General features: G+C 42.6%; 1 protein-coding gene across 1 annotated transcript; it reads left to right on the top strand.

Annotated features, from left to right (window-relative positions):
- The first annotated feature begins 17,124 nt into the window (after nucleotides 1-17,124).
- LOC119868269 (nuclear receptor subfamily 0 group B member 1) lies at nucleotides 17,125-21,954 on the top strand. The gene is made up of 2 exons (XM_038587127.1): nucleotides 17,125-18,310; nucleotides 21,601-21,954. The coding sequence occupies exons 1-2, from the start codon at nucleotides 17,140-17,142 to the stop codon at nucleotides 21,843-21,845; spliced, it is 1,416 nt and encodes a 471-aa protein (XP_038443055.1). The 5' UTR covers nucleotides 17,125-17,139; the 3' UTR covers nucleotides 21,846-21,954.
- The last annotated feature ends 1,726 nt before the right edge of the window (nucleotides 21,955-23,680 follow it).

Here is a 23,680-nt window from a genome sequence, read left to right as displayed (position 1 = left end):
GACACTGAAATGACCTGAACATTCCAAAAGCTTTCACTAAAAATCTGAAAGTGAAAGAAAATACATTTTTTTCAGAGAAGATATACCCAAGGAAATAACATGAGGCTAGATCCTGATAGATATTCAGTAACTACCAAGAGAAGAATAAAAAATATCAAATGCTATATTTATTTTTTTAAGTTCCAGTTAATAAACATACAGTATAATATTAGTTTCAGGTATATCATATAGTGATTCAGCACTTCCGTACATCACCTGGTGCTCATCACAAGTGTCCTCCTCAATCCTCATCACCTATTCCACGCATCCCCCCACCCACCTCCCCTCCAGTAATGAGCAGTGTGTTCTCTATAGTTAAGAGTCTGTTTCTTGGTTTGCTGCTGCTCTCTCTCTCTCCTCCCCAACTTTGCTCATTTGTTTTGTTTCTTAAATTCTACATATGAGTGAAATCATGAGTGAAATGGATACATGGGTCGCTACCACATCTGGGCTATTGTAACTAATTCTGCAATAAACATAGAGGTGCACATATCTTTTCATATTAGTGTTTTCATTTTCTTTGAGTAAATACCCAGTAGAGGAATTACTGGATCATATGGCATTTCAAGTTTTAACTTTTTGAGGAAGCTCCATACTGTTTTCCAGAATGCCTGCGCCAATTTACATTCTCACCATTAGTGCAGAGGGTTACTTTCTTTCCACACCCTTGCCAACACTTGGTATTTCTTGACTTTTTGATCCAAGCCATTCTGCCCGGTGTGAGGTGCTATCTCATTGTGGTTTTGATTTGCATTTCCCTGATGAGGAGTGATGGTGAGCATCTTTTCAGGAGTCTGTTGGCCTTCTGTACACTATAAAGCTATAGTAATCAAAACAGTATGGCACCAGCACAGAAAACAGACCTATAGATCAATGGAACAGGATAGAAAGCCCAGAAATAAACCCAGGCTTATATGGTCAATTGAACTACAACAGAGAAGGCAAGAATAGACAATGGAGAGAAGACAGTCTCCTCAACAAATGGTGCTGGGAAAACTGGACAGCCACATGCAGAAGAAGGAAATCGGACCACTTTCTTGCATCATACACAAATGTATGTGTACTCGTATGAGACCTAAAGCCATAAACTTCTAAAAGAAAACACAGGCAGTAATCTCTTGGACATCAGACTTAGCAATGTATTTATGGATATATCTCCGGAGGCAAGGGAAGCAAAAGCAAAAATTGAAACTACTGAGACTACACTAAAATAAAAAGAGTTTTGCACAGCAAAGCTTTTCAACAAAACAACAACAAACAAACACCAACAGAACAAAAAGGCAGCCTACTGCATAGGAGAGAACATTTCCAAGTGATATATCTGATTATGGGTTAATATCCAAAGCATATTAAAAACTTATACAATTTAACAACCAAAAAAGTGAATAATTCAAGTGAAACATGGGCACAGGACCTGAATGGATACATTTCCAAATGGAATATTTTCTTTTGAAAGTGATATTTAAGTCAGGGCCTGATCATTGCATGGGATTTACCAGGAGAAGGGTGAGCCTTAAAAAAAAAAAAAAAAAAAGAAGAAGAAGAAGGGCGAGCCTTTCAGGTGGAAGGAACAGGTGGACCAAAGCCTGTAGGTAGGAAACATCTTGGCATGGTCAAAGAACTGAAAAGAGACAAATATGAGTGGGACAGAGTGGCTGAGACAGAGAACAAGTGGACAACAAGTTGATAATACCATCACCATTTATGGAGACATTGAGTTAATGCAATTTTTTTTTTTGGAGAGAGAGAGAATGTGTGAGTGGACAGAAGAGTGAGAGGGAGGGAAAGAGAGAATTATTTTTTAAAGATTTTATTTATTTATTCAAGAGAAGGAGAGAACATTAGTAGGGCATGGGGCAGAGGGAGAAGCAGACTACCCACTGAGCTGGAAGCCTGATGTGGGGCTCAACCCCAGGACTCTGGGATCATGGCCTGAGCTGAAGGCAGATATACAACTGACTGAGCCACCCAGGTGCCCCAGAAAGAGAGAATCTTAAGCCGGCTCCACACTCAGCATGGAGCCCAATGCAGGGCTTGATCTCATTGCTCTGAGATCATGACCTCAGCCAAAATCAAGAGCTGGGCATTTAACAAACTGAGCCACTCAGGTGCCACTAATGCACATTTTCTGTATCTAATTTGTGAGCGTCAATTTTTGTATTTATTTAAAAAGAACCCCCATCCCCCCTTTTGCTACATTTGCAGACATAAAAGAAAAGTTTACAGAGAATATCCTGGAACAATCTGGTAAAACAGAATTATAGAATGGTCCATGTTTCCCACATTTTTATCAATCAGACTGAGGAACACATTCTGCAGGCATGTGATTCTGGGGGTGTGTGATTCTTTCTGTGCTTTATCTTGATACCAATATCAGGTGGATTTCTGTTTATTGGAGTACTCTACTGTTTCAGTATTGTTTGACACATTTTAAAATTCTCATTACCTTCAGTGAGAATGTGTACTTAAGAAAGCAGCCAAATGGTGTCTTATATTTAAATATAGCATTTGAACAATCAACAAAAGTAAAAGGTGACCTACAGAATGGGAGAAGACATTTGCAAATGACATATCAGATAAAGGGTTAGTATCCAAAATATATAAAGAACTTATGAAACTCAACACCCAAAAACCTAATCATCCAACTTAAAAAATGGGCAGAAGACATGAATAGATATCTTTATAAAGACATACAGATGAAATAGATACATGAAAAGATGCTCAACATCATTCATCATCAGGGAAGTATGAATCAAAACTACAATGAGATATTACTCACACTTCTCAGAATGGCTAAAATCAACAAAAGAAGATACAACCAGTGTTGATGAGGATGCAGAGAAAGGGGAACCCTCTTGCACTGTTGGTGGGAAGGCAAACTGGTGCAGCCACTGTGGAAAACAGTGTGGAGGTTCCTCACAAAGTTAAAAATAGAGCTACCCTATGATGCAGGGGATCTCTGGGTGGTTCAGTGGTTTGGCGCTTGCCTTTGGCCCGGGGCACGATCCTGGAGTCCCGGGATCGAGTCCCTCGTCGGGCTCCCCGCATGGAGCCTGCTTCTCCCTCTGCCTCTCTCTCTCTTTCTCTCTCTCTCTCTATGTCTATCATGAATAAATAAATAAAATCTTAAAAAAAAACTACCCTGTGATGCAGCAATTGCACTACTAAGTATTTACCCAAAGAATACAAAAATACTAATCCAGAGGGATACATGCACCCTGATGTTCATAGCTATCTATAACAGCCAAATTATGGAAACAGCCCAAGTGTTCACTGATTAATGAATGAATAAAGATGTTGTACACACACACACACACACACACACACACTGGAATATTACTCAGCCATAAAAAATGAGATTTTGTCTTTTTAGACACTAAGTGAGTTAAGTCAGAAAAAGACAAATACCATATGATTTCACTTACATATGGAATCTAAAATACAAACAAATGAACAAATAAACAGAAATAGGCTGATAAATACAGAGAACAAACTGGTGGTTGCCAGGGAGGAGGGGAGATAGGCAAAACGGTGAAGGATTAGGAAGTACAAACTTCTAGTTATAAAACAGTTAAGTTCTGAAGATGAAAAGGACAGTATAGGGAGTACAGTCAATAATAATGTAGGAATATTGTATGGTAACACAATGAGTACACTTACTGCGAGGAGCAGTGCATAATGTACAGAACTATCAAATCACTATGTTGTACACCTGAAACTAATGTAACAGTGTATATCAACTATACTTCAATAATAAAACATTTTTAAAAGTATTTTCTGAGATTCTTACACCAAATGAAAGAATCCACAGAAAGTGCTTATTAGCACAGTACCTGGAATATAATAGGTGCTTCATAAAAGCTGTTGAATGAAAAGTATCATTGTTAAAAAATGCAAAAAAAAATCAAACATGCAGACCACATCACAAAATACACCTGTGGACAGAGTTTGAACTTTTTATTTATTTTTTTTCTTTTTTTTTTTTTTTTTGAGTTTGAACTTTTTAGACATCTGTACTTTCATAGTGTCTCAGGACTTCAAAGATTTCAAAATTTAGGTATAAAACATATTTTAATTATCTTATTTGAGTTAATTGCTCATATTCAGGCAAAAAGCCTTTTTTCCTAACTTATCTTCAGAATGTTACAGAAAAATTGTACATCATCAGTGCATGCTTCAAGAGCACATCATACTACTTGTAGGAGTAATATGGCATGTTACTGGATGCACATGGAACACCTGGAGCGGGGGTGAGAAAAGGCTACATGGCAACTAAACACACCTGCATTGCCATGCAGGTAATAGACTCTGGGATGAATGTCTTCATGATATTGGTATATTAAATATAAAAGGTCTATATTTGTTTTTGTTTGTTTGTTTTAATAATAAATTTATTTTTTTATTAGTGTTCAATTTGCCAACATACAGAATAACACCCAGTGCTCGTCCCGTCATGTGCCCCCCTCAGTGCCCGTCACCCATTCACCCCTACCCCTCGCCCTCCTCCCTTTCCACCACCCCTAGTTCATTTCCCAGAGTTAGGAGTCTTCATGTTCTGTCTCCCTTTCTGATATTTCCCACCCATTTCTTCTCCCTTCCCTTCTATTCTAAAAGGTCTATATTTGATAGGAACCCCCCCTTTTTTGGTACCAGTTATTAGGCAGAGCTAAACCTTCTCAGACCAAGTTTTTACTTGCTGAATATTGACAAAGAAGGAAAAAGTTTCTGAGCACACTTAATTGGTTTGTTAATTGCCTGGATAATGGAAAAGAGAACCAGGACTTCAATGTTCTTTTGCATTAACCAGGAGAATGCTATAGATCCTGATTCTAAAATTTGATGTTGTGACCCATCTACTCTACAAAATAGACTCTGGACCTTAGCATTATGTTTACATTCCTTATGTGGATGAGGAGCAGAAGCAATCTAACGTGCTTTGAAGTCTGTGGGGAAAGTAGTTAGTGGTCCTGTCAGGTATGAAATTGGAAATTACATTTTTAATAGTGAAATAGTTATGAATGGAGTTGAAATATGTATCATTTGCCTGTAATAGGTGAATACATCTATAAGAAATTTGTTCTCTGTATACCTCATATACTAAATCCTAGCACTAACAAAGGATGATGGTATTTCCATGTACCAGCTAAAACAGTGTTACCACTTGGCAGTAGAGCAGAGTTTTCAACCCATTTGGCCCTCCAGTTTTGAAATTATGATTTGGGGGTGAATATTTCAAGGTAAGGAATTTGAATTATTTCAAATTTTATGCTTAAAGTAAGGTTTTGTTAACATTTAGAGAGCTTAATATTTAAAATGAACACGCCGCAAGTTTGCATAAAATGCGACTTCACAGTGTGAGGAACAAGAAGAATTCCTGAGGCATAGGTGGCTCTGTGGTAGATGGTATGGTTCACTGCCTCTTCTCACTGGAGAGGGGCTTATATACCCCCTGTCTCATTCACATCAGACTTGGCCGTGTGACTTCAAGACCTCATTCCTGCAGTAAAATTATATATCACAGCACTACTGAAATTAGGAGTAGCTATATGACCTCTGAGGTCAATGAAATATGGGTAGAGGTGATGTGTGTCAATTCTCAGCAGAAAATCTATTTATAATCTCACAGATCACCTTACCTCTTTTCCTTATGTCACAAAACCAGACATGTTCCAGATGGAGTTTGCTCTACCAGCCTAGGTCTTAGAGTGAAGATAGCATGAAACAGAGCCACAACCTACCTGTGATATCACAAGCAAGAAAGACACCTTAGCTGTTTGTCGGCCACTGAGTTGGGGGGGGTATTGATTGATACATAGTATAACTTAGCCCAAGTTGATTGATATAGATCCCCAAGATCAAGGAGATGCTTATAAAAATGCATAAGACATGATTTGCATCCTTGAGAACATCATTTTACATTGGGGAAATAGATACATCAGAATAATTATAAAAAAAAACAGATCAAAAGCTAATAAAATATGTGGAAAGTACTATAGTTACACTGAAGATGGAAAGGAAAACCCGTATGAGAAGTTCTGGTAATGATTCATGTAGGAACTATCACTGAACTTGAATTTGGAAGGCTATATAAGAGTTTCTTTTTTAAAATAGTGAAAGGGAATAAAGGGGAAAGGGGAAAAAATAAGTGGGAAATATCAGAAAGGGAGATAGAACATGAAAGACTCCTAACTCTGGGAAACGAACTAGGGGTGGTGGAAGGGGAGGTGGGCGGGGGGTGGGGATGGGGATGACTGGGTGGCGGGCACTGAGGTGGGCACTTGACGGGATGAGCACTGGGTGTTATTCTATATGTTGACAAATTGAACACCAATAAAAAATAAATTTATTAAAAAAAGAGTTTCTTTTTTAAAAGGAGGACATTCTAGAAACAAATACCATGTCCAAAAGTATAGAGGTGTGAAAGAAGATTAATTTTTAAAGAAACAGAAAGAAGCATGGTGTGCTTGGGGGATGTATAATGTCTGTGTAGGCATCTATAACATGGGGGGGAAGTCGAGCAATGAATCCAGAAAGCTTGATTATGAAGGGTCTTGAACACCATGCTAGGGAGGTGGTGAAAATACAGGCAGATCAGGATTCTGATTTTGTCTCTGCCATTAGTATTATCCCCTTGAAAAAGAATCTTTGTTTCTTCATCTGTACAAGCAGATTGATAACACCTAACTCACAGATTTGGTGTGAAGAACAAAGGAAGTATCTAATGCTCAATAAATCTTCGTTCCCTCCCATTATGCTAAGGAGGTGAGGTTTCATGCAGTGAGTTGTGTTTGGAGTCTTTTTCAAGCAAAGGGTTAATGGGATCAGAATTATACCTTAGAAAGATCACTCTGGAAGCATTTAGAAGATGAATGGGGTAGTGGGATGATGAGAGGCAAGGAGACCAGTCAGGAGCTCAGTGCTATACAACAAGCAAGAGAATGTGAGGATTTGAACTAAGGCAGTGCTAAGACCTGGCCTATCTCCCTTTTTCTCATAAATTCCTTAGATGTGTATGAATGAGTACCATCAACAAGGCAGAGAAACCACTTGTGATTTCCTGGGGTCTCAACTTTGCAAAGGTAAACTTGGTGCTTAGCACACTCATTTATGTACTGAACCTTTGCTATTGAAGATCCTGTGTTCTGGTGCTTTCTAGGGTCTAGCTTATGATACCTCACCCCCTGTTTTAAGTCCCATCACTTCTTCTCTATCTCCTCATTGTTCTGCTAATCTGATAAACTCATCACCATTAATGTGAAAATGGGACAAAATATTTTCAATGATTACACTTTCCATGTTTTCTTTCCTTTGTGCTTTCTCAAGACTTTATTTTTTAAAAATTTTATTTGTTTATTTGAGAGAGAGAGATAGCAAGAGGGAACATGAGTGGGATATGGGAACAGGGAGAAGTAGACTCCCTACTGAGCAGGAAGCCCAATGTGGGGCTCGATTCCAGGAACTCTGGATCATAAGCTGAGCTGAAGGCTGATGTTTAACTGACTGAGTCACCCAGGCACCCCTCAGAAGACTTTATTAGCTCAAAATATTACTCCTCTTCCTACTCATTATTATTAGTAGTATTTTTTTTGCATTATGAACACAATGTTGGGTTTTATTTTTAAGAGCAATGATTCTCAAACTTAGCTGCTCATTAGAATTCCCTGGGGAGCTTTTCATACTCTCTATGCCCAGGTCATAGCCCATACAAATTAAATCAGAATCTCTGGGGGGTGGAATCCTGTCATCAGTAATTTTTCAAACTCCCAAGTTTTATACCAAAGAGCAGCCAAATCTGAGAAGCAGAGATTTATGAAGTGATTTTCAAGGTTTAATGTGCAAATCGTCTGGGGATCTTGCTCAAATGCAGATTCTGATTCAGCAGGTCTGGGGCAAGGCCTGAAATTCTGCATTCCTGACAAACGCCAAGACGACACTGATGCTGCTGGTCTGAGGACCATACACTGTGTAGCCAGGACTTACTGAACCGTTACTATCCCTGTTACAAAACCATTTGAGGATATTGTAAAGAAAACATTATTACTTGTGATTATCAAGGAACAATTTTCTCCCCCTCCCCCCTTGATTCCAGGGCTAGGTTTGGAATTCTGACTAAGCATATGCCCACTGTTTAGCCATCCCTTCTACCTTAGAAGTAATGGATGGAGTGTTAATCAAAAGCCAAATGTAGTGAAACACTGCATAACACAATTTACCCTTTTAACAGGGCTTGATGGTACTGATATCTGAAAGGCTAAGCTGTATTGACCCTTCATCAAAGAACTTTAAAAGATGCCAAACAAATCAATGTATAATTATAACTAAAAATGTCATGTTAACACTTACTATATGCCAAACAAGGTAAACCCATGTAGAATGCCTGCAGAGGGGCTTAATATTTAGAGGCCATTTAGAATAGCCTTTTCTCTCTGAAAAGGGGGTGTCTATAATGAGATTCAAGTTCATCTGGAAAATTAAAAGATGCCAGTAACACAAAAGTCACCTTCTTCACACCACGTACAGTTCTAGATACAATGTAAATGTCAAATTCTATTTTTATTACTTTATAGTACTTCCAGTTTTGGTGTATGTTAGCAGTATTGTTAATGAAAGCTTAATTTCTTATTTGTGTGTGTCCTTTCTTATATCTGGAATGTCCAGTTCAAATGCTGCCTAATGGTTATTGAATGAAAGTTTAGAGTTTGGTCCCTAATGGCACCTTTTACTTCTATCCAGTAGACTCCAGCTGGAGGAAGATCCCAGGAGTGGCACTGGACAGTGTCATTTTACCAGCTTATAAACCAAATTCCACTATCCTGAATGTTAGCAGACCACTTTTGTGGGCTCGAGACCATTTCTGGCTAAGTCCCACATGAAACCACTTTTAAAAAACACAGAGTCCTAACAGTTTCGTGCTTAATAAACTGTTAATCAAGAGGCTATGGCTCAAGGTATTAGGTGGAACACATATAACATTTATCCCTTTTCATAGAATCCAATTGAAATGGCAGCATAAGTGGTACAGATGAGATAAATCCATTAAAGCTTTGAAAGAAAACAATCTACAGAACAGAGATTTGGATAGATTTTTGGAAGGCGTAAGGAAGATATGGCTACATGAAAGATTAAGCAGGGCAGAGGAAAATATGACCCAGAAAACACAGGAAAAAGCTACTGAGAAGGCTGGCATTTTCTACCTGGCAGAGAACAGGACCAGGCTGCTGGATAGGTCAGGTGATCAAGGAACTGTTCGTGTAGTAGCTTGCTCAGTCAATGGGAGAATGAAAAGAAATTCCAGACAGGCAATCAGGTCCGGGAAACGTGGAGAGTGAGCAGTCCATGTTATTCATCATTTGCCATGTTCCAGGCACTACTACTGGTGCCTGGACGTAACAGTGCATGCCTCATTCTCTACTCTTATAGAATGTATACTCTCACAGGAGAGGCAAACAGTAAACAAACAATCCAGTAAATATACATTTAACGTTAAGGGCCAAGAGGAAAAACAAAGCAGGCAGCAAGGATAAAGAGAGGCAGAGGTGCTACTTTAGACTGAGAAGTCAGGCAGGAGAGCCCCTCTGAGGACATGACATTTGAACAAAGCCTAACAGAAGTTAAAAGAATAAAGCACATGATTTTCTGAAGGAGGATGTTTAACAATCCAGATGAGGGAGGCTGCAGGTTTGAGGACTGTCACACAGGCCATGTAGGTAGAGCACTGTGAGTGACACATAGGAGGTAGAAAGAGCACCAGGTCCAAGTCCTGTAAGACTGGAAAAGCAATGGCCCCTACCACTAAACTTTTTAAAAGTATGATGGAAAGGTACACAATTTCACTCATCATTAGGCATCATTCTTTATTTGGAGAACTTGCAATAGGCAGAGAATGCATGGAAGCAGGAGACCAATGAGTAGGCTAATTCGAAGAGGGGAGATCAGTCAAGATGGTGGCTTGAGCCAGGGTGTAGTGATGACAGTGAGGGCAAGTGTTGAATCATAGATACACTTTGACAGTCAAGTTGATAAAACTGGCTACTAGGTTAATTGCAGGATATGAGTTAAGGATAACTCATATTGAGCAACAGGTCAGAAAGCTTCAAGAAACATGCCCCTGCAATATAGTTTGAATATCCCTGTCTAGCCATGCCTCGAGCCTGTGAGAAGGTTCTGGCTTTGCTTAAACTTTGAATAGACTGAAAAATCTTGAATCTGTGGCTAATGTCAAAGTATTCATAAAATCCCAAAAGATTTTATACACACACACACATACACATGTATATAAATGCATACATATATATAATGCTACAACCTCTACTTTTGCAAAAAAAAAGTTGTACCTATCTGGTGAAATTTTTTTGTTTTGCTGATAACTAGTAGGGGTCTCTCCCCCCCCCCCAGACTATCTATAGGACAATGGCTGGTAATGGCATTGACTAAAGGTTCAGTCAGGATAAATCATTATTCAACGATGAGTAATTGTTCTTGCATGCTTCCCCCCTCAAGCCTTACCTACCTAAAGAATTGGACATCTTGGGACAAAATGATAATATGGTTTTCAAAGGTGAACAAGCTCAGCATAAGAGTGCTGAGGTAGGTGCTTCACCTCAGCCAGTTCCCGTATTGGCTGGCATTGACCTCAGGGCAGCGAGTTAAGGATGACTGGCTAAGAACTTCTCTCTCAGACATCTCAACTCCCTGCCTTGTATGTTCTCATCCATATCTCTGATCCAAATCCAAGCACAGGTGGGTGGACGGTTAGTTCGATTCAAATCCAAGCAAGGTGGGTAGATGGTTAGTTCCATGCAGGCTATGGTTTTTCTCAGGCTGTGTTTTGCAACACCATGGATACTGGCAGAAACTTGGTAACAACATTTAACCTTGGAGACTGGAAACTAATGGATAAAGAGTGCTGCCTCCCTCTTTGGGTGGGCAGTTCTGGGAGGCCCTGGGAGAGTTACTTCTGTTGCTCATAGCAGTGACTTCACTAATGATCCTTGACATTGGCCTTCCCTCATTCCCAATTTCACCTTTCCTACATCCTCACCAGTCAATTATATCCCCAAGACGTGCATGGTCTTTGTCTAGTGCCTACTTCAGAGAACTTGAGCTAAGGCAGCTTTTTAAAAATAATTCAGCCATACCTGTCATGGCAAAAACATCAGTTTGGAAATAAAGGTTCTGATTTTCTTCATGATCAGCATTCGGCTCTGCTGCAAAGAAATTCACCTGCATCCATTCACATGTATTTTGTTCTTCGTATGTCTGTCATTGTAACCTCAGACAAAGCAGTTAGGTTTACAGCACTATGAGCATTAAATCCATTTAACTGTAAACTTGAATGATTTATCAACCTCAGGATCCTTCATTTCAAATGTATTTGATATGTACATGTACAGAGAATTTCATCACAGATTTGATTAAGTTGGGCAATGTATCACTTATTGTGATCTAAGTTGGCAATATATGCACAGTCTGAGGTTTCTAACCTAAAGAAATTGCAATTTAACTGTAATATCTCGCAAGATGAGGTACTGTTAATCATTTCCTACCTTCCACAACTTGTAAACACAGATTATATATTCACTCTCTTTTTTGAGATTATCAAACTAGTAGTCAGAGTAGTTAAAAAAAGGTAGCTGGTATTTGGCAGAAGAGACCTAGGATCTTTCCCTCAGGAATGGAAAGACTGTTAAAACCCCCAGAATCACAGCAAAGGAGAGCAAGTTGGGCAATCAGGTGGAGTTAAGAGATCTGTAGGTGTGGAAGAAACTTTTCACTCACTGTTTCATTTAGCAGCTGTTTGGTGCATACTTTTAACATGCCAGGCACTTTACAAGGTACTCTAGGTACACTGGTCGTGAGGAGGAACTTGCTAAGAGAAGTCAGGAAAGAGGGAAAAAGAAAGCAATTTCTTGGGTGGGAGATATTACAACAGTTCCAGACCCTGACACAAACAGGAGTGTGCAATAAAATTACCATCACCATTAGGGGACGTAGCTATGTGGACACACCAATGGAGCAATGATTCCCAAACTGACCAGTCCAATCAATTCTAAAAGCCTGTGAACCAAAGAGGCAATCATTTTTCAACCTGTTAGTCTGAATTTATTAATTAGATAATTTGATCAACATCTGGTATTGGGATGAATGCAAAATTGGTAGATGCAGTAAAATTAATTGATTTGATGAACATTTTTTCCTTAAATTTAGTGGTCCTTTGACTGATTTGGAAAGTTGCTTTTAGAACCTTTCAGAATTATTGTGAGTGTAAGTGTCATTATTCCACCTCAGCAGCTAGGTGACCCCTAAGGCAGTGGATTACCTTCTTTGTAGCTCATCTGGAGGAAATAAATAATGATGATTTGATTTTCTTTAGGGGTTTCATGAGTCAGCACCTAAAGCCTATTAATTCTTCCACAGACAGAGTTTTCAATGTTCTGGGTCTTGGGAAGGAAAATAAGGAGGCTATCTTTTGGATTTCATCAGCCACTATTTTTCTAAAGTAGTATTTCTCAACACTTTCCTTGAAGAATAAGGAAAACACTACTATTACTCCCTGTCACCTCTTTACTGAAGGTACTGAATTCTGAGGCATTTCAGCTCTTTTAAGCCTGGATTGAAAAGTCGCATCAGGTTTCAGATTGTCGTGCCTTCCTAGGTCAAGAGCAGCTTGCCGTGCAAAGGTCAGTTTTACCATTTTACCCGGCTTTATCCCCACCTATACTACACTCCTACATCCTTTTAGTGAAAAGTGCATTACTTTGAAGTTGAAGGCTGCATTCAAGCAGGCAGAGCAGCTTTACTCCCACCCTGAGTTGGAACAGATAATGGATTCTACAGAGCAGGTGTCCAACTGGCCAAGGTCACCGAACAATGACTCAGTGTAAATATCCCAATTGCAGTTGTGGACAAACTCAGCACATGACAGGTGCAGCTGATGAGTGTCCTTTTGTCTAGCTGTCACAGAGGTCCGAGGACACGGAACAAATCAAATGAAGAAGCTCGTGCCTGCCTTAGAAGGTTATGTCTTCACTAATCCCGTAGCAACCAGCAGGCTGGCATTACTTGGTGCAAATTTCTGCACTGATGTGTTTGGATGATTTTGTTTCTCAGGAGCTATTTGTTCAGGGGGAAAAATGGAAAGCAGAACGATGAAGTCAGTTGTCTCCTGACATTTCTAAGGATGAATACTTGTGAAGGACAAGCAGGCAATCTCTCCTTAGAAATAGTCCAAAGAACCTAGAAAGTCCTTCAGAGTTGCAAATAGAAGATCGCAACTTCAAGAAAAACATGAGTAAGAAGATCAGAAGACTGCTTCTGGGAAAGAAGAGGAATTATAACCAATATGCTACAAGTTCATGGTTTTCAGCACTGTACTGGAGCTTCAATTTGAGATGATGTCTGATAGTCAAAGGCAAAGGCATCAAATACATACAAGGTGTGAATGATTAAAGAAACAAAAAATATGAGTCTAACTAGGATCTTTTAAAATATAGTTGGCAAGACGAAGAGTTTTAGGAATACCCTTGAGTTATAGAGGGCTAGGGTACCATTATGATATGGTTTCACTCATGTGTGGACTACAGGAAACAGTGCAAGGGACCATAACGGAAGGAGGGGAAACTGCATGGGGCAACATCAGAGAGGGAGACAAACTATGAGAGATTCTTAACTCCAGGAAACAGACTGAGGGTGGCTGGAGGGCAGGTGGGTGAGGGGATGAGGTAATTGGGCACTGGGCTTTGGAGAGGGCCCATGATGTGAAAAGCACTGGGTGTTATACTCTATGTTGGCAAATTGAATTTACATAAAAAATAAAATAGTTTATCGTACTTTTTCTGATGTCATAGGTAAAAAGAAGCCTAAAGCAAGGCTAAATGTTCTGAAATTGAATAAGAAGTAGAAACTTCCATTGCTTTATATTTTCAATGTAATGAAGAGGTCAGCAAACATTTCTCTCAAGGGCTATATTGAGAGGAAAAAAATAATAGTAACTCTTGTAGGACTAAGAACAGGGTGGACTTGTGAATATAGGTTTATAGAATTTTCCCCATTTCACAAGTATGAAGGCTGAAGTTAAGGGACTTGTTTTATCTTGAGAGTGGACGAGTACCTTTTGACTGTTAACTTGGTCCTCTTGTTACTTTCCCATGGTGCCTGTAACACTCTAAGTATCAAAAAAAGGGCCTCCAGAATGCTCAGTCCTGCAGAGCTTGCTCATTTCTCCTCCCTCCAGGGTCAGTGCAACAATAGTCGTGTGGGAATGCTTGCCCTTGGTGTTGAAAGAACAAGCTATAACCTTCTCCTCTTTTTCTAAAGATACAGTTGGCTAGCAAATACGTTTGAGCACCTACTGTATGCCAGACATTGTTCTAGTTGCTGGAACACAGAGTCCTTGACTTCGTGGGACTTTTATACTAATGGAGGGATACAATCAACAAACAACAAATAATGGAATCAATCCATCATATCCGATTCTAATAAGTATTTGGAAGAAAATAATATAGGATGACCTAATAAAAAGTAACTATCTCTGGCAACTTAAGGTGGGGACTGTGGTAGGCCAGGTTTTTCAGCAGGGCTGACAGCAGGGATTCATCAATCAGGAAGATCGCTGAAGTACCAATCAGAATACCTCAAATAGTAGCCTGAATATTGGAAATGGCATGACATGGACAAGGAGATAACATTTCCAAGGTATATTATCATTGTGGACCAGATGGCCCATGCAGTGCTTTGAGTCTGGGCCAAGACATGTGGACGTGCAGAAAAAAAAAAAAAAGAGACAGCTTCTGGGTTGAAGGTGAGGGTGGGCTTCCCTAGGAGAGATGGAATAATGGCAGTGCTAGTGTAACATCACCTCCTAACCAACCCTGAAGTTATCCCACATGATATTAAAAGGGAAGGGGGGGACAATGGCTGATACATCCCACACTTATCATGTACCAGGCAAATATTTTACATGGGGTAACTCATGTATGGAAATGATCTCACAGACTAATTGTCTGTGTCTGCTAATTGTCTACACTTTACAAGTAAGGAAAGTGAGGCACAGGTGCTTAAGGAACTGTCCTGTGAAAAGCTAAATCATGCCGCCCCAATGGTGTCCATATTCTAACACTCAGAAGCTGGGAATATATTATCTCACATGGTAAGAGAGTTCGCAGATGTAATTTAATTACAAAGTTTGAGAAGGGGAGATCATTCTGGATTATGTGGCTTTACCCACTGCAATTACAAGGATCTTTAAAAGAATAAGAATGGAGATGGAAGCAGAGGTAAGAGTGATGTGGCCAGGAGCCAAGGAATACAGGCCGCTTGTAGATGCTGGAAAAGGCAAGAAAATAGATCCTCCCCTGGAGCTTCCAAAAGGAATGTCACCTTGATTTTAGCCCAGTGGAACTGATTTGAGACCGCTGGCCTCCAGAACTATAACATAATAAATTTGTGTTGCCTTAAGCCACTAGATTTGTGGTAATTTGTTACAGCACCAATAGGAAACCAATACACGGCCCAAGGCCATAGAGTTAGAAAGAGTGAGGGCAGGAATTAGAATTGAGGCAATCTGGTGCCAGTGCTGGAGATTTAACCTTTGTGTTGTAGGGCCCCTCACAGGCAGAATAAAATTTCAGGTTGAATGCAAATCAGTGTCTCCTAGGTATTCCTCTTATGCTCAGAATTCCAGGCCCCAGAGAAACTACAAAAGGAGAAAGATGATCCTATGGCAACTGGTACACATTAGTCTTCAGCCCCGGACCCGTGAAATCACTAAACAAACCTCCCATTTTAGAGATGAGGAATCTGAAAACTAAAGGGTTGTGAGTTTGAAGTTAAGCAGCTGGTTGGTGAAACAGTTACACAACGGGGGCAGGTGGTGATGTGGAAAGACCCACTGATCTCAGCGCCTGTATAGAACTCAGGGAAGGAGGCTGTGTGGCCAGTGAGGATCAAAGGAGCCAGGCTTGGGACGCCTGGGTGGCTCAGCAGTTGAGCATCTGCCTTTAGCCCAGGGAGTGATCCCAGGATCTGGGATCGAGTCCCACATTGGGTTTCTTGTAGGGAGCCTGCTTCTCCCTCTGCCTCTCTCTCTCTCTCTCTCTCTCTCTCTCTCATGAATAAATAAATAAAATCTTTTAAAAAAAGAAAAAGAAAAAAAAAAAAAAAAAAAAACAAAGGAGCCAGGCTTCCTGAAACCCGTGTTTCTCATTATTGAGGTAGGAGGGGTGTGAGAAGAAACATTAATTACACGACTACCCAAGGCAATACTTTTTAGAAGAACCCAAAGTTCTCACTGAAGTAACCTTTTAGCACCTGCGATTATTATAACCCCCAAATATTAGCCCCTTTTACATCCTGGTCACTCTTGCTCTTTAATACATAAAGTGGGTGTTCATGAATATCAACTGAATCAAACAAAACGCTTATGACTGCATCCTTAAAGCAGCGCTTTTCAAAATGTAAAGGGCATGCAACCCCCACTCCCCTCCCGCCCCGGGAACCTCATTAAAATGCAGATTCAGAGTCAGAAGGTCTGGCTGGAGACCGAGGTGGGGCATTTCTAGCAAGTTACCACGCAATGCTCTTATCGCTGGTCCGTGGTCTTTACTTTTCAAGTTCCCTGAAAACGAGACTTCCCCATCCATATGGAAAACATAAGTCATAGAAAGTTTGAGCACTTAATGAAAGTATTCAACGATGGCATAGAAATAGATGGTCCCCGTTTAATGAGGCGCGCCTGCCCCTCCAATAAAGGGAGCAAACGAGATGCCTGGTTTCAGTGAAAAGAGTTGGAACCCTGCCCCCGGATTATCTGCTACCTCCTCTGCGCTCTGCCTTCCAGAGGCAGGGAAGGGTGGAACGAGAGGAACGGAGTGTCCAGAAGCTCCCATGCCTCCGCCCCCCCTTCATTCTCAGCCTTTAAGGAGCATCTGCCCCTTTTTAACCGCTGAGGTCAAGGGCGAACACTCCCGAGCACAGCGCCCGCGCCCCCCTCCGCGCCCTTGCCCTGGCGGAGACGGCCGACGCGCGTGCGTGCGCGCTTGGTATAAATAGATCCCAGGCGGCCGCCACCCGGACAGAGTCGGGTTCCGGGCACCGCGGGCCATGGCAGGCGAGGACCACCAGTGGCAGGGCAGCATCCTCTACAACATGCTCATGAGCGCCAAGCAGACGCACGCGGCCCCGGTGGCGCCCGAGGCGCGGCTGGGGGGCGCGTGCTGGGGCTGCTCGTGCGGCGCGGAGCCCGCGGCGGGCCGAGGGGCGCTGCCGGGGGCGCGGACCACGGCGCTCCTGTACCGCTGCTGCTTCTGCGGGGAAGAGCACCCGCGCCAGGGCAGCATCCTCTACAACATGCTCACGAGCGCCAAGCAGACGCGCGCGGCTGCGGAGGCGCCCGAGGCGCGGCTGGGGGGCGCGTGCTGGGGCTGCTCGTGCGGCGCGGAGCCCGCGGCGGGCCGAGGGGCGCTGCCGGGGGCGCGGACCACGGTGCTCCTGTACCGCTGCTGCTTCTGCGGGGAAGAGCACCCGCGCCAGGGCAGCATCCTCTACAGCTTGCTCACCAGCGCCAAGCAGACGCACGTGGCGCCGGAAACGCCCGAGGTGCGGCCTGGGGGCGCGTGGTGGGGCCGCTCTTACAGCGCCCAGGGCCCGGGGGGCAGAGAGCAGCTGCCGGGCCGGCAGGCCGTGGCGTACCTGTCCCGCTGCTGCTTTTGCGGGGACGAGCACCCGCGCCCCGGCAGCATCTTCCACCGCTTGCCCGCGAGCGCCAAGCAGACGCACGCGGCTCGGGAGATGCAGCCCGCGGCCCCCTGGTGGGACCCCCGGTGTGACGCGCAGCGCCGAGTGGCCCTCAAGAGTCCACAGGTGGTCTGCGAGGCCGCCTCGGCAGGCCTGTTGAAGACGCTGCGCTTTGTCAAGTACTTACCCTGCTTCCAGGTGCTCCCTCTGGACCAGCAGCTGGTGCTGGTGCGCAACAGCTGGGCGCCGCTGCTCCTGCTCGAGCTGGCCCAGGACCGCTTGAACTTTGAGACGGTAGAGACCTCGGAGCCCAGCCTGCTGCAGAGGATCCTCACCACCAGGCGGCGGGAGACCGCGGGCGACGAGCCGCCGCCTCCGACCCCGCAGCCGCCCCCCTTGGTACCGCCGCGCGAGGCCGGGCGTTTGCCAACGGCCGCTGAAGTCCAAGCCATCAAGTGCTTCCTTGCCAAGTGCTGGAGCCTGGACATCAGTACCAAGGAGTACGCCTACCTCAAGGGGACCGTGCTCTTTAACCCGGGTAAGTGCGAGACCTCGGGCGCGGGCTTTCCTCCGTTCAGAAAAACTCCGGGCAACGGCTGGCCGAGGCACAGGCACTTAAGAGTTTTCGGTGGTCAGGGGAGGGTCGGGGAACCAGCGAAGAATCTCGAGTAACTCAGCAGAGTTGGGGGAACTCCAGAAAGCACTCCTCGTGGGTGGGCTGCTGTCAGACGCAAAACAGAGAGCAGGGGGATTGGGTGATGGAGTTTAGTACTTATCTCTCTCCCCCCTCTGTTACTAAGGAAAAGTTGGTGCCATCAAGGCACAGGGCTGGTCCTCCTCTAGTCTTTTAAATCCAGTAGTGTAGCTATAAAAAAAAAAAGCGCACAACTTTGTGTTCACTGCAAATCCTGCCACATGTCTTTCTGAAACCCAGTTCTGAGGTGAACTACAACTTTTTGTGAAAGGAAATCTATTCAGGCTCCTAAGAAAGGAAAGCTTTGTTAAGGAGTCCTGGAGTGTCTCCCAGGGACACTGTCATGCAGGACGCTGGACTTGCCTTTCATGGGACTGCTTCTGAATGATCACGTTTATGGTCCTAAGCAGCTGGACTATGTCCTCCTCAGTGTGTCCGTATCAGGGTACTAAGGGGGCAGGGAAAAAACACTAGGGACTGCCAGCAGGAGCACTGTCTTTTAGAACTTGCAGAGACCCTAGGGACCTCCTCATCAGGCCCCTCTGCCCTTCACCCTGACTCCATCCCATTTGCAGATTAGGTAACCTAGTCCCAAGTGACTTTACTCCACAGTAATGGCCAGTGAGTCGTGGAACATGGATCTCCCAGCCCCCATGGGATGTCTGCTGCACACACTTTCAAGTTGTCTGTTAGGTGCTGGACACTGCCCCCCACACACCAACCACATCATGAGAGAACATCTCCATGGGCTACCCAGCACCTTTTCTTGAGTATGTGCCATTACTAGAGCTGTCTTTGACCAGAATCCCTCCAAAAGGGTCACAAGTGGTCACAAAGTTTCCAGGCAGCTTGAGTTGGGATAGTTTGTATAATGCTCCCTCCACACCTTTTCCCTCCCTAACACCAGGAGTCTCTGGTTATGCTCCTGCCTAGCATTTTGTGAAAGGGCACAGAGCAGTATCTAATAGGATAATATTTCATTCAGAACTCACATTTCAAGACCTAGAGACCACAGCTCATCCCAGGGATCACAGTAAGTCACCTTTTGCTTATATTGTTGTTTTCCAAACTTGGCTGTGCATAAGGGGAGGGGGGCACTTTTTCAAAGTCTTACCAGGCTCCTCCCTTGGAGGTTCTGATTTGGTAGCTGTGGTCCAGGGTCTGCAAATCCGCATTTGTAGTAAGTGCCCAAGATGGTTCTTCAGATCATTCTTCAGCCAGTGTTCTTTTTTTTTTTTTTTCAGCCAGTGTTCTTAAACATCTACCATGTGCCTAGCTCTGTTGGAATATAAAAGAAAGGCAGGGGCTCAGCTTCTTGAACTTTACATTCCACTAGTTTCCCTCTTTCCCTCCACCCTGTTTAGCATACTCTGGTCATTCTCTCTCTCTCTCTCTCTCTCTCTCACACACACACACACACACACACACACACACCTCCCTTATTCTATCTAGTTCTCTGAATCCTCTCACTGTGACTTTAATCAGCTAAGCTAAGTGTGTTTTCAACACAAATGCACCTGCTAAGTGTGTGCCTTTTCTTAGATGTTTATCCTTTTGTTGTGAATCCTCTGATCTTTATGTTTAAACACTTTTTTAAATTGTGGAGTCCATCTGTCCACATTTTCTCTTTCCTGAATTTACTTTATGGGCATACCTTTTGCAAGGAGGTGGTGGGGGTGCAGTGAAAAAAGGAGAGTATAGTAGGAAAGCAGAGGAAAGTGACTCGGAAACTGAGGAGTTCACTCAAGTTTTAAGGAGCCATGAATCCAGACCTAGAGGAGCTTCACAGTCCTGGTGGAACTTCTTGCAAGCCTCCTCTTCCTCTCATCAATGGAATCCACTCAAATGGGGTCTCAAGTCTGGATAGTGACCTTAGGGAGTAGGGGGGTAATGTATGGAGGGGGGCAATTGGAAATAGAATATGGAGTACAGATGTGGCTTAATTTCATTCTCACTTTATCAGACATGTTTGCCTATGATAGGAATGGCTCACCTGTTACTATTTTTTAAAGAATACCGGCTGGTCCTGCTACTCTGTTGGTCACCATATTGTTTTTGAAATACTTTACTGCTGGATTTTATAGGAAAGGGAAAGAAAGCGATTGCCATCTTCACTGACATTGTTTAAACAGCACAGTAAGTTGGTCATTATTTAAATACAAGTTAAAGAACTTTACAGTAATATTACTGTCCTGCAGGATCAAAGAACTTTTAAAAGCAGCCTCCTCTTACCACAGTCTTTATACAACTTACAGGCACATTATCTTTCCTACATTGTATTTCATTCACTTTTACCAGAGTTATCACACTATCCTGCAAGAAGGTCAAGCATTCCCTGTTTGAAAAGTTACTTTTGAACCTGTTGAAAATGAAGATGTTTGCATATTTTTAACTTTTTAATGCCTGTAAGACAGTGCTTTTAAAGACCTCTTTGTTTAGTATTTTTAAAAAGATGCTTTTGCAATATTCATTAGAGTCAGTTTTTAAACAATCTTCCCCAAGACAGAAATCATGCTACAAGGAGCTAAATGGTCAGTATTATCTCTGAAATTACTATGGGACTCAAGACTAAAATCAGCCTATAGGCCAACAATTAGAATGAGACTCACAAGTCACTATTTGTGGCTGTGAAGTTTACCACCGTCAGCTAGGTAATCATGGTATTGCTGTGGGAAATTCTACAGAAGATGGTGAAATATTTGACATCTGGCAAAACCTGTAGTCATTCTACAGTAGCCTGCTTTCCCATAGGTAAAAGGTCAAGGTGCTCACTTCTTGAAGTAATCTTAATGTCTTCCTATGTGTACAGTGAACTAGAGCCATAATTCATTAAATGATACTCTACTGTCCTAGTGAATAAATGTGCATATGCTGGCTCAAGGCCAGCAGTTTTTAAAAGTGAGGATACAAACACAGTGCCTATAAAATAACTAAATGGTATTTCACTCTCCCAAGCATTGCTTCTAAAAGCTTATAACTAGTGCGGCATTTTATCCTTGTTCTAGAGAGCCCTCTTAAGCAGGAAGCTTTGGACTCTTGTTTAATGTGGGAAGGGGCAGAAACGGATGAGCAAAGGATGCCAAGTGAGCTGTTCACCTACAATAAAGAGACTTTGCTCCCTTTTTCTCCTCCAGACCTGCCAGGCCTTCATTGCGTGAAGTACATTCAGGGACTCCAGTGGGGAGCTCAGCAGATACTCAGTGACCACATCAGGATGACCCACAGGGGGTACCAAGCCAGATTCACCGAACTGAATAGTGCCCTCTTCCTGCTGAGATATGTCAATGCTGATGTCATCGTGGAGCTATTCTTCAGGCCCATCATTGGTTCGGTCAGCATGGATGATATGATGCTGGAGATGCTCTGTGCAAAGTTATGAAGGCATGGGGGCCACACAGGTGCAGTTCACCGTGAAAAAATATAAGGAGCCAGAGGCAGAAGAGTGTAAAAAAAATAATGCCAAATAAACTTTCTTATTTTTATATGCATATTTTTGTATTCAATTAAAGAAAAACTTTAGTTATAGACAATTAGAAAATCCTCTGATCCATACTGTTTGATCATGAAGGAACACATGTGCCAACAGGTGACACTTCTCTGTACATCTCCAAGGAAGGAGCAGGCTACTACTCTAATAAGCTATTGTCATACCTTTAGTGACTCTCTCCATTGAATCTGCTAAAATCAAATTTATAATACTAAATTATAATAAACATTACGATGTTGACCATTGATTACAAAAAAAATTCAGAGCTTAAGCAAGGCCTTTAAAAATATAAAAAACTGGGAGGATCCCTGGGTGGCTCAGCAGTTTAGGGCCTGCTTTTGGCCCAGGGCGTGATCCTGGAGTCCCGGGATCAAGTCCCGCATCGGGCTCCCTGCATGGAGCCTGCTTCTTCCCTCTCTCTCTGCCTGTGTCTCTGCCACTCTCTCTCTGTGTGTCTCTCATGAAAATAAAACCTTAAAAAATAATATCAAAAACTTAGCCAACATAATCAAAAATTAAGTTACCTTTGGAGGTGGCATCAGGACATTTAATATTATGACATGTCAGGATTGGCAAGGGTTGACTTGGCTCTCTCTTCACTTCCGCCTCCACTGGCTGTGTAGAAGGCTGTCCTTGTACCAACTGGAGTTAAGTGGCAATCTGTGATCACAGAGACACCTGAAAGTAAAGTCAGAGATTTTCAGAATTTTCGTTTGAGACTTTATACAATAAAGTTCAACAAGAAACTTGTATTCTATAAAGAGGCATTATAGTTTTAGGAAGCGCAACATTGTTATAAACCCCTAATGGTATCTCACCCTTCAGATACATATATAACTGTCATGTTGAACAAGCAGGGCATAGAATCATAAAGTGACTTTACAGGGGCAGCAAGAGTCAACAATAATCTGTAGAACCAGTTCTTCCTTCTCCCTGGATAAAGCTTAGGGCACTAAATGTTTATTCACTTATAGGTAATAAATTTCCTGTTAGTGATTAATACATCGAAGCCCAGGGTACTAACCCAATGCAGGCAGTCTTAAACTTTTGCGCAGACCCCTCTGGCAGCCAGGGAAATGGGAAATGCTTGGATGCCTCAGAATCAGGCTCTCAGAATAATGCAGCAAATAACGTACGTAGGATTACAAAGGAAATCAATCATGTCAAAATATAATAGTAAAAATGTCAAATTTTAAAAAAACTTTAAAATCTATAATGTATATGCTTCCTTATGAATACATTAAGTAGGAAACTAGTGGCAGGTCTAATATCTACCTTCATTTCAAAGCAGTGATCGATGTAATTGAAATTTCAAAATAGTCTAGAGCATCTACAGTATGATAAGAAAATATGACACTTCCATTGGTGATTGTATTGGGAGACCTCAAGATCAGCACCCCATTCAGATTTGTTAGAAGTTCTCCCAGGACACAGCATACAGTGGCGTTCAGAGCAAGACTTATTACGGTGATGTGGCAAGGACACACAACCTGATCGTGAGGGGGGAAGGCCCAGGCTGGCCGAGTCTGGAGGAATCCATGTGTCCATGTACAGGCTTCTTTTTGCTCTCTCTCTCCCACCAGGGGTCGACCCAGAGCAAACTCTTCCCCAGCAATGAAAATTCAGCAACACATATGTGATATTTCTGCCCAAGGAAGCTCTTTGAGACTCAGGTTTTAGACTTTTTACTGGGGACTGCTCCCATAGACACCTTTCACCTAGCATGG

This window comes from Canis lupus, chromosome X (genome assembly GCF_011100685.1).
Source record: "Canis lupus familiaris isolate Mischka breed German Shepherd chromosome X, alternate assembly UU_Cfam_GSD_1.0, whole genome shotgun sequence".
Lineage (NCBI taxonomy): Eukaryota > Metazoa > Chordata > Mammalia > Carnivora > Canidae > Canis > Canis lupus.
The sequence above is the reverse complement of the archived record's forward strand: the minus strand, read 5'-3'. Positions and strand labels throughout refer to the sequence as shown.

Coding starts and splice junctions, on each gene's coding strand:
- LOC119868269 (XM_038587127.1), top strand. CDS start 17,140: ATGGCAGGCGAGGACCACCAGTGGCAGGGCAGCATCCTCTACAACATG. Junction 18,311..21,600: donor GACCGTGCTCTTTAACCCGG/GTAAGTGCGAGA, acceptor TTTCTCCTCCAG/ACCTGCCAGGCCTTCATTGC.